The 17,002-nt window shown below is 40.5% G+C and overlaps 1 protein-coding gene across 4 annotated transcripts in view; it reads right to left on the bottom strand.

Annotated features, from left to right (window-relative positions):
* Positions 1–13,318, bottom strand: part of LOC119772939 (glutamate receptor 2-like) — a 97,905-nt gene extending 84,587 nt beyond the window's left edge. For 3 of the 4 annotated variants that reach the window (XM_038269654.1, XM_038269652.1, XM_038269653.1), the window contains exon 1: positions 12,839–13,317. In XM_038269654.1, the coding sequence (XP_038125582.1) occupies positions 12,839–12,950 (112 nt within the window). In that variant the 5' untranslated portion in view covers positions 12,951–13,317. Of the gene's footprint in view, positions 1–12,838 lie in introns of all 4 variants that reach the window. The other variant, XM_038269656.1, reaches the window with a different exon arrangement.
* Positions 13,319–17,002: the final 3,684 nt, after the last annotated feature.

Genomic DNA, 17,002 nt, shown 5'->3' with positions numbered 1-17,002 from the left:
ACTGGGCGATAGACTGGCATGAACAGCAGAATCCAGCCTACATCAGTGAATGATGCTCAGTCAGGAGGAGGACAGGCTGCTCTCACAGAGGCCCAACATAAAGTTCTGTTTTTTTTTTCTATCACCATTAAAAAAGAGAGAAGGAATCTTTTACATTCCACCTCAGCTCAGCTGCAGTAGTGGTGGTAGAGCTGGCAGAATGAGGTCATTTTCTTTGCCCCTGAGCGGGGAAGTGGAAGTTAAGGCCAGGAGAAGTATGGCTGCCTGCAGTAATGCAGATTTATTAGCTTCTATAAGTGTCTCAAGAACATCAATACGGTTCTTTTTATCAAAAACAACCTTAGCATACGAAAATAACACGGAAAAACGTATTTTTTTATGACCATCTGCCTCTTGTTTCAAAAAGTAAACATTAGAAATCACTGGAAATAACATACTGTAAAACTAAACAGTCATTAAAGGCTCTGTGGAAATGAATATTTCATAATAATTTTTTTCAACTATTCTGCATCACCTCTAGGCAGGAGGGTGTGGTTGATGGTCCAGATGTTCCTGTGCCAACCTTGTGGTAAAATGGTTGCCCACCCACGCATTAAACAAATACCCGTGATATAAAAAAACACTGCTTCAATGAGGAATTAGCTAGGTTTTAAAGTTTGTAAACGCTGAGGGCCACTCTCTGCTTTTAACTTTTCCCTTTGGGGAGCAGCGGGCTGCCATTGTGCGGCGCTCAGTGAGCAGTGTGGGGTTAAGGGTTTTGCTCAGGAACCCAGAGTGCAGGCTGTGAGAATCGAACAAGGTTCTTGCAACCTTCTCAGAGCACAAACACACAGCTCTAACCACTAGGCCAGGGGTTAGCAACTCCATACCTGGAGGAGCCGTATCCAGGAACTTTTAGGTATGCCCTTGACTTATCACACCTGAATCAAGTAAATAGATATTTAAAAGGTCTGTGGAGAAATTGATTGCATAATGGGAAGGTAATTAGACCATTTTATTCAGGTGTGTTGGATCAAGGATGAATCTAAATGTTATAAATGTTGCAGGAAATCGGCCCTCAAGTTGGCCACCCCTGCACTAGTCCAACACTTCCCAGGTGTATTGAGGAAAAAGTTTAGGAGAAGCTTCCAGATACATGCGAACTAAGGGAGGTTTGTATCCTGAAGGTCAGCAATCTCCACAGCAGCAGGTGTCATACATCTGAAAACGAGGCCCCAGGGGCCCCAGGGCACTACATGTGGCAGGGGAGGAGGATGAAGATGGGCCCTTAACCTTCTAACTGGAAGGCAACTAGTCATTGCTTTTCAGCCAGTCGTGTTTAATTTTATATCCTAAAGAACTTTTTCCATTAAGCCTCAATATTGAAGACAGCAAGACAAAAGAATTCGATTTTTGCTTGGGAAATGAACTACTGATATTTATTGATTATTTACTAATAATTCTTCTGTTAATTTTTTTATTAGAACACCTTAGGAAAGTGGTTGTTCCTCTCACCAATTAATAACTTTATCACAAGCTGAATTCTTGCAGAAACACACCATTTTGTCCCCCTCCAGCTTAAATTGATCAGGTCTGACCCAAAACAGGTCGACCAGTTACGTTGCAGTATTATAATTTAAGGTGGGACACAAAGCTGTGATGAAATCAACACCTGCTAAGCCCACAGCCAAATCAAACAAACATGGCAGTGTAAGGACATACACATAGCTGCTGCTATCAGATCAGTTTGTCAGAATCCACAATTTCTTCTTTGAAACTGGAACAGAATGAGAGTAAGAGTGCAAGTTGTTGTTGTTTCTCATGGTCTCTGCTGTTATTTCATTGATTACCATGATTGGCTGAAACTAAACTTTAAGTGTTGCTTCGGCCAATAAACCGAGAAGGTTCTGCTAAACATCCCTCCTCACTCTGAACAGATTTGATGGGAGCAGTCCCAGAATAACAAAGTGTAAAACTAAATCTGAGTGTTGCATATAATCTGGTTGCCAGAAAAATCATTGTATAAAAAGAAAATGTTTTAACGCTGCAGCAAGAGATTATTCACCAGTAAAATATGTAGTGCATCCATCATTTCTGTAAACCTGCCTTATGTTTGCAGTACCCAGGCCTTTATAACCAGGGGTGGAGCTAGATGGGGGGCCAGGGCTACCATTTTTTCTCTTCTTATACAGGTATTGGCAGCAGTAACACTCTTAAGTAGAATATTCAAGTTATTTTAATGTTTCATACTTAACAATGACTTGACAGCAAAAACACTGTTAATTATGCACATCTATGTACTGATATTAAGGATGATTAGTACAGAATTCAAGCTCTTTTCAGAACTAGATTTTGTGTTAGATGGGGTAAAGAGAAAATTATGCATCTCTGAAAGTCATCTAAGAGTCTTCCGTAAAATCACAGATAAATAAAATTTTTTGCAAAAATGTATTAAATAATCAATTTATGTAGATATGAGTACTTGTAAATATAAATTTTATGCAAAATCATTATTGATAAAAGTGGGTAAGTAATGCAAAGGAAAAGATATTCGCCTAAAACTCAACCCTGAAAGTTTCCACTATGCCTTTAATCTTGAAAGCATGGAAGTTGAAATATATGCATCTGTTTGTTAGTAAAGGCTGCAGGAAAGTATAGTTAGTCTTTATTTAGAAAATATGGATGTTTTGCTCGTTAATTTTCCTGTTGGAACAGTGTAGACTGACCCTGAGGTTCAGGCGCCTATCCACTTTCGGCCACCTCAGTGTACATTGGTTAACACCTGGCCACCCTTAAAAAATGTTCTGGCTACGCCTCTGTATATCACGATGCCCCCTGATCAGATGACTAAACCAGCTCAACTGATAGAGTGAAGTGGTGACGCCCAGCAGACAGAGCTTCACATCTCATTCAATTCTATTCAAAAGTCTTTATTGAAAAGGAACATTTAATTAAAAGCTGAAAGTCTGATTAGTTTTACGTTTGTTTTATGTTGGTTTCTTCTGAAATCTCCAATCATCTCCTTTGTTTTGTTGACATCCAGGATCAGATGATTGTTTCCACACCATTCCACAAAGCGGTTCACCAGCTCTCTATACTCAGCTTCTTGTCCATCTTTGATGCTCCCAATGACTGCAGTCATTCTGCCAATGACAGGAATCATTTATCCATCCACCACACTAAAATACTTCATCTAATCTTAAAGTTCCATTCCGTTGGAGCACATTCTCTGATCCCTTATCTTGAATATTTGACCACCTCTGTGTTCAGCCAATTCACAGGCCTACTTCCAGTCTTCCATGTGACACAGAAGAGAGTGACAACCTAAAAATGAACAGAGCTGCCTGAGGCAGAGCAGCTCCTTCACTGCCCCAGTGGCCTCCACCATGGGGCAGACAAAGGTCTTTCCATAGCCTCTCTCTGCATTCCTGATTTTTCTTCAGCGACATAGTTATTATGAAGACAAACAACTGGAAATGTTAAAGCAGCCCCCAAAGACAAACAGACCTCCTCCTTCCTCCATCACCACAGCGGACCAACAATGGGTCCTTCAGCTGGTGCTGAGACATTCAACATCCTACTTTATCCAGAAAACATGACAGAAGAACATGTGTCATACTCTAGTGTTAGACAGTCCCAGATAATTCTTCTAAGGGTCAGACTGTGAGAGGAACGTAAAATGAGATAGAGACTCAACAAGGAAGGACTAATGGAGCAAAACTGCAAAAAGACAGAGGAGGTTAGAGGGCACAGTAACCTGCAGCCTTTTAAACACATGTTGCTGTCAAGAGACAGAGACAGTTAGATGTAGACATGAGTAAAGACCTGTTCTCGCCCTTTGTCCTGACACTAACATTCTCCTGTGAGCAGCAAATAAGCTCAAGACAGAAGTACAAGGAAAAAGATTGGGGAATCATGCAGGAAACAATGTAGCCTAGGAGATAAAGAGGACACATGTTGATCATAGAAGCCCTCTACAGATTTAAATCCAGACATTTGACTTTAGAGCTTGGCCTAACCTGGGTTGTGCAACCAGTGAAGCAGAATCTAAAAAAATGTTTGATGGTCCTCTCTTTCCTATACCTAATCCAAAATACTCAGGTTGTCCTGAGATATTTTCTGCATTTGTGCTTCTATAGGCTTAGACTGCTGGAGGACAAAGGCAAGGCAAGGCAAGGCAAGGCAAATTTATTTGTATAGCATAATTCAGTACAAAGTGCTTTACATGATTAAAATACAGGAAGATAAAACAGAATCAAAGCAAGTAGGAAAACATAAAAAAATACATAAAATAAAAAATGCAGAAAGAAAAAAGAATATTAAAAACAGTTGGACTAAAGAAAATATGTTTCAGTTGAACTGTTTAACTAGAACAGTCGAAGGCAATCCTAAACAAAGGGACTCCTTTTCATCATTCTATCTCTAACCTCCCATTCTGCAGAATTTGTTAGTTCAATCTCTAACGTTCTGCTCCCTCTGATTTTTTTCATCACAGTAGATTCATCTGGTCTGTTCCTGTTTGCTCTGATTCCATCCTGAAGAGAAATATCGAGATCTGCCTGTTTTCCAGTGTAGCCCTGTTTCTCTGACTGTGACTAACTGGATGTGCTCTCTTCATCCTCTGACATGGGAGCTGGCTCGGAGCTCGTCTGCCTGGCTGTGTGTTTCCTGGACGGGGCCGCCTTTTACAGCTGCCTTTTGTATCTATGCTTCTTTTTCTATGTCTGCTTCTGTCTCCTTGAACCCCAGTCAGTCTCAGCAGATGGCCGCTCACACTGAGCCTGGTTCTGCTGGAGGTTTCTTCCTGTTCAAAGGGAGTTTTTCCTCTCCACTGTTGCTACAAGCATACTTGGTGTGAGGAATTGCCTTTGAGTAAATGAGTCGATGCAATCAACTAAGACTCATTTTTCTCCAAAGGATGTTGAGATATTCAAAGAGCAAAAACTGGCAGAACCTCCTACACATCAGGAAAAATACAAAACCTGATCAAGCAGATGTTGAAAAAAAGCCATCAAACTGATTTTGGCACAATTGAGGGTGAAATAATGAGTACAGTTGAAGTAATCCACAAGCTATAGTGTCAAGTTTGAAATTTGAACAGGAGAAGTCGATGACATCCACAATGAAACAATTCCGTGCAGCACTGTCTGCTGGGAACGCCATTGTTAGACGAGGAATCAGTGTTAACAATCCAACAAACTTGTAGAGAAAAATTAAAAATGGTGAGTTATACAGTGGAAGTGTTTTAGAGCAAAGCAGCCAGAACACGGTAATAGTTGCTCCTAACATGAGTGAGCATCATTATCCAGCTCCATAATTCATCACATATAAAGGGCTGGTTATCCTCCCGCAGCAGTGTGTCACAGTTAGCTTGTTGCAGGTATGACGCAGATATTTATGGCCAATATTGTAACGTGGGCTGCGCTGTTATTCCACGCCACAATGCGAGAGGGACAATCAGGAATTAGCTAGGATTGTGAGTGTCCTTTTGTTGGTTAGACTTATTCGCCGTCTACAACCCTTCATCCAACGCCAGATGACACAGAGTTCACGCATGATTGTTCCCCAAAGACTGGCCGTGGCGTAGCGTGTTTTGGCTTCCTGTGCAAACCAACAGACCGTCGCACAGAAATACAAACTAGCGTCCTGCATGGTGTCTGCGATAGTGTCTGAGGTGTGCCAGACATTGTTGATGGCACTACAGCCAGAGTTTCTGCCATTAGGAACCAAACAGGAAATATGCATAGTGTAGAGCAGATGTAGACTTGACCAATCAGATGCCTCCTTTCTCTCCTACCTATCTGTGGCACTGTCTGCAGTCACCTACAATTTTGGAGAGGTGCACCAGAGTGTATGACGACCTGGTTTCTGAGTATAAACCAGGCTTTAGCCCTGCAGGGTAGAGACAATGACTGATCTTCTTCACAGAGATCTCTGCTGGACCACATCCCGTATATCCATGGTGACACTGCTGTAACCAGCGGAGGACGTAGAAGCTCCTCTACAACCACAGAGACAGCCGATCCAGACAGAGGAGGACACCAAGCTGAACAAAGGGGCTGCTGGGCAACCTACTGAAAGCAGAACCTGGATGCTCTTTAAAGGCTCATCATCACAAGGACAGACACAGGTGTGTCTCAGTAGGGAACAGTTTTGTTTGAACCACAAATACCTTAAGAGACAGAAATCACAGCGATTTTAATATGTTATTAAAACTCAAATTCTGTACTTTCTGTGGGTAAAATGCTTGATTGCTGCCTGCTAGAAGAAAAATATGCTAAAAGCTGATCAGGAGTAAGACGACGAGATCGACTGCTTAGATGTTCCACTGATTGAGGAGGAATGGAAGGTAGTTTTTGATCAAATGTAAATAAAAAAACAGATTTTTCTCCAAATGTATAACATTTCAACATTTTATTAACCTTTAAGAGAACCCTCCATGGCATGATTTTTTATTTTGGGGGGAAAGAAATATTTCACCTTAGTTTTTGGGAGCTTGGCCATCCCTAATAACATATGAGTCACAACACGTGTCCAATGTCAATATCTGAGAATGACACCCACCTTTTAGTCAAGTAGAAATATTTTCCATTCAAAATTTGCCAAGGCTAATAAATGTAGGTATTTCCTATTGTTTAACAGAAATTAAACATTCAGATAGATTCTATGCTGGACTCTTTATTACATTTACATTGATTTCCATTGATAGTTGATGAACAGGCTTTTGCTGAACTGCAATAATCATAATCCACTGATCTGATCTGTGACCTCTGCTCTACACCTTTGCGCTGTAGGTTTGTAGATGCTTTTCCAAGCTTTAATGATTATAAGCGTCATCATAGAACGTAGCTTAATACTTTTGCCTTGTTCAATTCTGCTACTGTATTTTTTGTGCGTAAGCAAATATTCTGGCCTTCACTGAAAATGAAATGAAATGAGCTGACCACACTACACAGTGCTTAGTAGCTCTAGGAACTGAGAAATAGAGGCATCAAAAGAACTGAGAAATAGAAGGTTTTCATTTGGATTTGGTTTTATAAACAGATTTATATTGAGGAGAGAGCTGGATCCCATCCTAAAAGCAACTATTGCTTTTCTTCTTGCATCACATTCCCTCTGACTAACAACTAAAACCCAGAACAGAGAGAACCCTCCATGAAATCTGGGTTTGAAGCTGTTTGTCCAAGTAATTCAGTTTCAAAGAGGAGAAGCTGTGCTGCACCTCTCTGCTGAACAGCTTAATGTCAGATGTTTACTGCTTGAAAGTGCGCCTGAGCGAGGTTGGTACAAAAAATAAGCAATTTCATCACAGAGAGTCGGCGTTAAGCTCGCTATGAACTTCACAACCCTTTAGATCATTTTTAATAGTGATGTAGCCACGTTCACCTCCACTGGGATATTCCATTCCTCGTCGATTCTCCTGGAGTTCTCTAAATTGGTGCCCTGCTTTGGAGGAAGAAATATCATCACCTCATCAGCTTCATCAGTTTATGCACGGATGTGGAGGAGGCAGCCGAGCGTGTCAGCTGAGCAGAGTTAAACCTGGGTCCAGTGCTCTGTGGGGTTACTGTTGAACATCCAGTCATGTGTAATCATCCACACTAAACTCCAAACGTATCTACGTGTCGCTAAACCAGTCTATGCCCGCTGATCATCAGGAGTTTATCAAGCAGTCATTTCTGAAACTGAAATGACTGCTTGAACTGAGTGATACAAAATAATATTAGAAGCCAGTTTGAGTCACTGCAGTTATTTATCTTCCCCAACATCAGTTAATGGGATATTTACTTTTAGTTCTCAAGAGATAACTTGAAAATGTAAATTTTGGCTCGTTCTTTTTTAATTTGGTGCAATTTGGAGGTATGCATTCATCTCTGCAGTTTGGAGTTTTGTTCTAAGGTTAGGAACAATAAAGTGATTCAATTCAGATCCTTTTGGTTGTAGAAAAAAATTTCAGAATAAAAGGTATATTCTTCTTTTTGTATTTGTGCTTCTGTCTCCTTGAACCCCAGTCGGCCTCAGATGGCTGATCACTCTGAGCCTGGTTCTGCTGGAGGTTTTTTCATGTTCAAAGGGAGTTTTTCCTCTCCACTGTCGCTACAAGCATGCTTAGTTTGAGGGATTGCTGAAGAGTCAATGAGTCATTTGAACCCATCTGGCTGGATGATCTGGTGAACTGTAAAGTGCATTGAAAGGACATATGTTGTTAACTGGCTCTATAGTAATCAACTGAATTGAATCTTCAACAATGTCAAAGACGACTCTGGGAAGGACTCCTTCAACTGTTGCTAAAGACTAAACGACCTCCATAACATGCTTCGTTTATGAAGCAGTCATTTCTGAAACTGAAATGACTGCTCAGCGATATAAAATAATATTAGAAGCCAGTTTGACTGCAGCCAATTGTAGAGTCACTGCAGGTATTTCGTTTCCTTCTAATCAGTAAATGGGATTTTAACTTTTAGGGCTCAAGAGAAAACCTGAAAATTTTGATTTTGCCTTGGTTTCTTAACATTCAGCTGAGTTTTGGTGCAATTTGGAGGTGTGCGTTCATCTCTGCAGTTTGGAGCTCTGTTCTAAGGGTTGGACAATAAAGTGATTAAATTCAGATTCTTTTGGTTGTAGAACGAATATCAGAATTAAAGGTATACCTGTTACTTAACTTGATCCCTGACAGTGGATGGAAATGGGATCACAGCTAAGGCATGAGGACCATGTGGGGTGTCCAGCTTTAATGTCTTCCATTACAAAACCATGGCAGTGCATGAGCCTCATGTCACTAAAACGTTGCCATTAGTGGTATAATGCCCCTATTGCTCCTTCTAAATGAACCAGGACCTGGAGATGCTACCACCAAAAAAACTATCCACCATCACATCCCAACAAAGGATCTAAAAGCCTAAAGTCGTAGGGAAGCGACTGTTCCAACTGTTGCAGTTCTGAATTCTCCCGAGTGGGAAACATGCTGCGACATGTGAATCAAGATGCTATGACCAAAAAAAATTGATTGACAAATGATATTGATATATGATTGGCCGAATTTAGGTGTTCAGGCTGACGTAGAACTAACTGGCCTGCAGAAGATAACAAGAAACCCCCATCAAATATTTTAAGACAGGACTCTTTTCAAATAGAAATTTTCTAAATTCTGCGACACATTTTGCATCTGATAAAGAGTACATTTATATACATGTTTAAGCCAGAATTATTTGAAATTTAAATATGACTTTAAAACAATAGAAAAGGCAATGCTTAGACCTTAGATTGTAGAGTCAATGTTTAGATGATACTTGTACAAATCAAGAAACTAAGCTTATTGGACATTTTGTTGGATACTGAGTAACACCTTCTTTCTCTCAAGAAGTGCCTGCTTCTTTCTATCATAATTTTAACAGCGTCTGACTCATTCCTTCAGACTGTTAGGTCCATGATAGCATTACGGTGCCCATCTATACTTCCATGATGGGAATCTTCAGCACAATCACATCCAAAACCTGCTCACTGTGGACTGGAGTACATTGAGCTCACTGAGGAAACCAATTTGAAATGCATTCAAAGTTATGAACTATTTGGTCATGAGAGATGGGTATTCTCTGCTCTCATAAGGATCAAAATGGATAACAACAGTTCTTAAGTATGTTTTGGTATTCAGACCATCCTTAACCGCCCTTAAGAGCGAACACTGTGCTATGATAATCTTCCCTATCAGACAGTGGCGGCCGGCCCATAGGGGGCGCTGGGGCACCGCCCTCCCTGATAAGAAGAGAGAAACGTAAAATATATTTTTAGAAATTAACTCATAAATGTCAGTTTTACTCTCTAGACTGTGTACCTATAAGCAAAACAAATTATATAAACTACATTTCCCTATCTACTGTCATTAATTTGTGGATTTCCACAGACAGACTCCTACCGTCTCTGTTCTGGGGGCTGTGATCAGACTGACCCACATTTGCAGAGAATCTGTCAATCATGTACTATTGCTAGGTGAATTTAATGGCCAATCAGCGTCTCGGAACTTTATGGTCTTGGGGCTCTGAAAATAATGCACTTTAACAGGCTTCTGAACCCAAGCGCAGGTGCAGACAGTTAAAGGGAAGATGGCGAATGTAACGAACGAGATGCAGCTTCCACCAAATTCGGTGAGATCCTTATTTATCTACCCATTTGCCAGAAGAACATCCCTGTTGTAGGATATGAACATTTCATGTCATGGTTATTGTGACTGTGACGAATCCACCTCGTCGCTTAAAACAACCTCTCTAACTTTGCGCGCCACACACACATTCCTGTTATACTGTGTTTGTGAGGACCAATACACTCGCGCTGAGACCAGTAGCTCCATTAACTTAAAACACACAAGCTCTTCCTGGTTACCTGCTGGCATATTGAGGGTGCACACTTAATATTTCAGTGGGGTTAGCCGTGTGTGTGTGTGTGTGTGTGTGTGTGTGTGTGTGTGTGTGTGTGGGTGGTGTGGGTGTGTACGTGTTTATGCTATGGGGACTTGTCATCTTCAGTCTGGCTGCGTCTTTGCTGGGTTCAAACCCAGTTTGGTGTAATTGAATAAGTCAATGAATCTGTGTAAAAGAATTAAGTTGTAAAAATTATTTGTTTGTTTTTGTACATCAATTGTTTGTGGAGGTAATATATGGACAAAACTGATTAATGAGAAGAAATGAGAAATAAGAGAGCCTGAGGTGAGGGGCTTAAACTATTTAATGAGGACTGTGGGAAGAAAAGCCGCAATTTTTGTTTTCTGTTTCTTTGTTACATTGCTGGTAACTGGAGGGAGGCTGAGGCCCAGAGTATCTTGTATATGTTTAGTTTCTTTTGCACCCTGTTTTGAGTTTTTGAGCTCAATAAATCACCAACACCGGTAACCCGACTGAGACTGGATTCTTGGAGGCCAAAGAACCCCGTCACAGTGACCCAAATCATCACTGTTACTGTTATTATATAGTAAATTAAATAATTACTGTTAAATTGTATGTATTGTCCAATTGTTTATTTGAATTCTTATTCCGGATTAGTTGGAGACATACACTAGGCTATATCAGCCCCACCAAAAATATTTTTCACCAGCCGCCACTGCTATCAGAGCACCACCACCACCACCAGCCGTCTGAGAGTTTGAATTTGATTGCCTCTAAATCCCACTGAATCAGCAGCTTCTAAAATACTCAGACAACATCATCTGACACCAACAATTATTCCCTGACATCCTCCTCCTGCCTCCATCTGATGCCTTCAACCTAAGCAAGTATCTTCAGCACAGCATGCCTGAATTCACTGAGCTGGCTTCATGTGATTGGCTGATTCACTGTTGGTATTAACAGGGAACTGAACAGACGTAATTAACAAAGCATTGAGTTAAAGTATTGAGTAAGCCTACATTTCTATAGCCTATAAACCCAGAAGTCTGCATTTTCAAAGGAAAATTAGGGATCCAACAGCAAGTGAGAAGAAGAGCAAATGTTCAAATAAAGGTGACAGACAGCAGCTATGAACTGTAAACGCTCCACACAGCAAAGAGTTCAATAATTCTGTTTCTGATTTTATGAATATAATGCAACAACATGGCAACTAGGCTGAGAGATTAGCTTGTACCTATCTCTGTTCTGGGCAATATTTGGATCATGCAATAAATCAATAAACAAGGACAAATTCAAACATAGCCAACAATCGATTTACAAGAAAACCTCAAAAACGACTGACCACAACAATACCAAAAAAGTTATAAAACATTTTATATCACTCTAGCATTTACTAAAAGCTCTTTTTAAACAATCATTACATTCTCTTAAGCTCATATTCTCATCAAATGTGTGGAGAAAACATTAATGCAGTCAGAATTACCCAATCTGACCGAACACCAAAGGTTTCATCAGAAATATCCATGAATGTCCATTTTGACATTGATCAGCTCTGTCATCTTTAAATACACACTATTAATAAAAAGCAGGCAGAAAACTTCTGATCGAACATGATTAGCTCAAAGTGTGGGGGGGGGGTGGAGGATGAATGTAGCTCCACTAGCAATGAGGAAAAAAAAAAGGAAAATAATACGAAATACATCATAGGACATTAAGGTGAATAAAAAAAATAAAATAATTAACATAAATCAACAAAGGAATAACATTGAATTTACTTATGGCGATAAAAAAAACATATATATATATATATATATATAGCCTATGTACTGCAAAAAATGATCTAGAAATAAGTAAAAATGTCTTGAATCAAGTGTATTTACCCCTAATTTTAGTATGTAAATGGGATGATTTGTATTTTTACACTTAAAATAAGATAATTAGACAATATGCACTATTTTAACTGTAAATTGTCTTGTTCCATTGGCACTTACATTCTGAAATCAAGAACAAAGACTTATTCAGATTTCAATCTTTTGTCCCCAATTATATATATATATATATATATATATATATATATATATATATATATATATATATATATATATATATATATATATATATATATATATATATATATATATATATAATTGGGGACACCCTCGGAAGTCTAAGAAGATGTTAAATAAAGCTCAGCATCCATCGGGTGTTTTTGTGTTCAGCATCAGGCGCCCTCAGTGATGCTGATGCGATAATGAGAGAAAATCTCCAAAATATTTGAACAAACCACAGACTGCGTCGACCGAGCGGCTGTCAGGCCTCTCCTTCCCCACAGCAGCATCAGGGCAGGCAGGAGAGAGGCCCACAGTGGGCGAGCGAAGAATGGGAAGGAGAGGAGAGCATGCAGAGGAGGCGGCTCATTAAGATGCATGGAGGAGCAGCAAACGCAAAACCTGATGGCGAGACGCCAGAAAGCCAGATCCTACCGATCTGAACGCTGGGAGAGCCGCAGAAAGCCTGCTGGAATAAGAGAGTCATCACAAGGAGCAGCTCCATGGTGTCCGGGCTCCTCACGCGATGCCACGCTGATCTGCGCATCTGTTCACCAAAGCATCGCCGCCATCAGACGCGGTGCGGGATCATGGTGCGGGTCCGGCTCTGCTGACGGACGGCTCGGCCACTGCAGATGCTCTGATCTGGATCCGGGGATGCGCGTGCCGCCTCTGCCTCTTCTTGCTGGCGCGCGCCTTGAATCGTCGATGAAGCACGAGCGCAAACCGAGAGCAGCCGACAGCCGGAGCTCCAGCAGATGAAGACGGTCAGGTAGGCTGAGTGAGGCTCTGCTGAGGGACGCGGTGTTCCTGGAGTCTCCAGGTGGTTCAGAAACTCTCTAATATCATCTTTAGATAAAGACCTGTTCCACCTGCGCGCTCCCGGCCGGCCAGAGGCGTCTCCAGGTTACGGACACGCGGGGGCTCAGCCCAGAGGCGTAACCAAAAAATCTGTATAAGGGTGTCCAGGCAATAACCAATGTACACTGAGGGGTGGCCGAAAGCGGAAAGGCACCAGAAACTCAGAGTTAATCTACACTGTTCCAACGGGAACAACCTCAATATCCAGATTTTCTAAATAAAGACAAACTATACTTTGCTGCAAACATCTGTGATGACTAATTCAAAGTGTAGAGGACAACATTTCTGGGGCGAACATCTTCTCCATTCTCATTACTTACCTACTTTTACCAAAAAATGCTCTGCATAAAATACTAATATCTACATTAAATTTATTTTAAGTTATAATTTAAGTAGTAATTTATCTTTGATTTCACTGAAGATTCCTAGATGACTTGCTGAGACATAGTTTCTCTTTACCTCATATAATAAAAAAAAATCTAGTTCTGAAAAGAGCATGAATCCTGTATATATAAACTTTAATGTTAATATATTGATGTGCATACAATTTTGTTTCAATTCAGTTTATTTCTATAGCACCAATTCACAACACATGTCATCTCAAGGCACTTTACAGTTCACTAGATCATCCAGTCAGATTGATTCAAAGTTTTCTATCTAAGGAAAACCAGTTGATCGCATCGACTCAATGACCTGAATGCAATCCCTCACACTAAGCATGCTTGTAGCGATTGCTTCTGTCTCTTTGAACCCCAGTCAGCCTCAGCAGATGGCCGCTCACACCGAGCCTGGTTCTGCTGGAGGTTTCCTTCTGTTAAAAGGAAGTATTTCCTCCCCACTGTCGCTACAAGCATGCTTAGTGTGAGGATTGCATTTGGGTCAGTGAGTCAATGCAATCAGCTGGTTTTCCTTAGATAAAACTTAGACTCAATTTAACTGGATGATCTGGCGAATTGTAAAGTGCCTTGAGATGACATGATGTTGTGAATTGGCGCTATAGAAATAAACTGAATTGAATTTATTCACTTCATGGAGTCGAGTTTTAACATTCCAACCAGAACCAGAGAGCAACAAAACATCTCCCCCCTGATTGTTGGATCACACAGAGAGTCATATCACAGTGAGGGCCCCTTATATGGAAAAAAGGTAACTAATAGCCTGACTGTAAGTCAGAGCGACATACTGCATCTCTAAATTATATGTTTACATCTCTGTTCGTTAGAAAACATGTGTTTCCCTTTTTTATTCAGATATAGGTTCCTGATTTCTTATATCTTACAATTACATTTAATAATGTGTCAGAATATATTTCTTTTTTTGTTTTTTTTATATACAGTAATGATGCAAAACTTTTTTTGTTTAACTTCCTTATGGTAAAAAACAAAACAAAAAAAACTTCAACCTTTGATGTCACATAAAAATCCTCTTGATGGAAGAGGTTTTTAAGAAAATGTCCTCTTATCAATGAGTCATGATTAGATCGATAAGATCAATAAACTTTAGATGAATTCATTAAATGATAACTTTCATCCAAGAGCCCACTCACATCCTGCGCTTAATGGGCGAACACCTCTGATATTACCAAGCTGTATTTCCCATCATGACTGCTCTGCCCTCTCTTTATTAACCCGATGGATGCTGGGCAGGAATATTATTCAGTATATTTTTGTTTCTAAGAACCAGTGTGTCTAAAACCAAGAACCGTGCTGCGTTCAGGGTCACTTTAATCTTATTTCTAATTCAATTCGATATTTGGTTTGAACGTTTACCTCTCTGGATGAATGATCAGACCCTGCTAGTACGAAAAATCTGGCAAGAACACTGAAATATGTTGGATAAGTTATGGTTATGTTTTGTATAACTAATGAGCACGCTGAAACACACTGAAACACTGAAACACACTGAAACACTCTGGAACACGTCATCATATATGTTGTATGCCAGTGTTTGTAATTTGTGGAGTATAACTTAAAGGTAAATTATCGGATGGTTGACATTTGTTAAGTGTCAGTTACTAATCAGTCGTGGCATCTAGCTTATCAAAACCTATGAGTAACTTATCAAGAACTTCTCTCCAAAGCATTTCCCTTAATAAAGTATTAATGATTGGAATTGAATTGTAGTCCATACTGGATTTTAACCCTCTCAGTCTGTGCAGCATTGATTCTCTTGCATTTAAAAAAAAATCTCTTGTTTTGATTCTGTATTTAAACCAAAAGCGTTAGCACAAACTGAGCTCACTGTAAACAAAGGAGAAGCAGAAGCCTGAACTAAAAAGCCAACCTGATTCAGAGCCCTATAGAAGCATGTTCCCAACGGTTAAAACAAACAAAGTCACCTGCAAATCTCCGTCCTCCAGCACCCATGAAATTGTGAACATCTCCAAGATGCAGCAGAAGAGGCTGGGATTAAATATGCACCCATACTGAGGGAGCAGGTCAGATTACCTCCAGTGCTCATAAACAACTGGGTGTCATGGGACAGTCAAGCAGAGCAGGTTGATGCAGACGCCTCAGAGAGGAGTCTGGTCAGAGAAGAAACAAAGTAAGTATCTCAAACTGCATCACACAGCTCAGTTAAGTATCATATGAAAATGCTGAAAATATCTCCAAAAATAGACCCACCCTCTCCACTTTAAAAAAAAAATGCGTGTGCAAGAGTGTGCACGAGCCCATTTCTCCACGTGCACGCTCTGCAAGTGAAAAATTGTGTGGATATGAAACATATTTGAATTTAAGGATTTGTGTGTTTAAGTTTTGGCAAATGTCTCATCAGTCACATAAAGGTGAATCTCATAAAGCTGTGTGGAGCAACAGATTTATCACCTCCATCTTCACAGGGGGCCTCCTGCTCATCTCATCTGTTACCCTCCTGTTCTTTTTTCTCTGCCTCTTTCTTTCCATCAGCAGAAGCCAGATTTGAAATCTTGTTCAATAATCCCCCCCCACAGACCTCTGCGCCCTGCATGCAGGACAGCCTGAAATGCCTGCTATTTAGAATAGAGTTTGGATTTACTGCGCACTGACACCCATCAAATGAATCATGAAAAGAGGCAATCTTTTATTTCTTCTCCCAGTTGCTCCCTTTAGGGGTTGCCATGGCAATCGTCTGCCTCCACCTCACCCTGTCCCCGGCATCCTCCTCTGTTACACAAACCTTCTATAAATCATCCATGAACGTTCTGTAGTTTTCCCTCTCGGTGGCAGCTCTGTATTTAACATTCCTGTCCACCGTGTCCGCTGCTCCTCTGCTGCTCTTATTCAAGCCATCTCAGGTTTTTCTTCTTCTTCCATTAGTGCCAATGTCTTCACACCATCCCTCATGGCAGATCTCACTTCCCCTCTGTTTCACTGTTTCAAGGAGTCTTCATAAATCACACCATCACTGGCCTCCATCCACCCCTCTCTGTAAGCCCCTCCCCTTCACTTTCTTTTGATTGATCCTGGATACTTGAGCTCCGCCACCCTGTAACTCATCCATTTACTGACATGTCCTGAAGTCCATTCCTCATATTGAAAGGAAAATGAACTTGACCACCACCCTCCTGCTCTCCTTTATCTGTGAAGGTCATTCTTGGACGAGAAAAGAAAAAAGAAATACTGTGATAAACACAGCAGTTCAGGTAAATCAGAAGCTCATCCAGTGTGGGCTAAGAAACAAAGCAGGCATCAGGAGGACATTTCAACCCAAATAGATTGAAAAACAACGTCTGTCTGAGAACAGAGCTAAATAAATAAG

The sequence above is a fragment of the Cyprinodon tularosa genome, unplaced genomic scaffold (genome assembly GCF_016077235.1).
Source record: "Cyprinodon tularosa strain WSP-4 unplaced genomic scaffold, ASM1607723v1 ctg733, whole genome shotgun sequence".
Lineage (NCBI taxonomy): Eukaryota > Metazoa > Chordata > Actinopteri > Cyprinodontiformes > Cyprinodontidae > Cyprinodon > Cyprinodon tularosa.
This window is presented reverse-complemented; position numbering and strand designations above follow the sequence as displayed.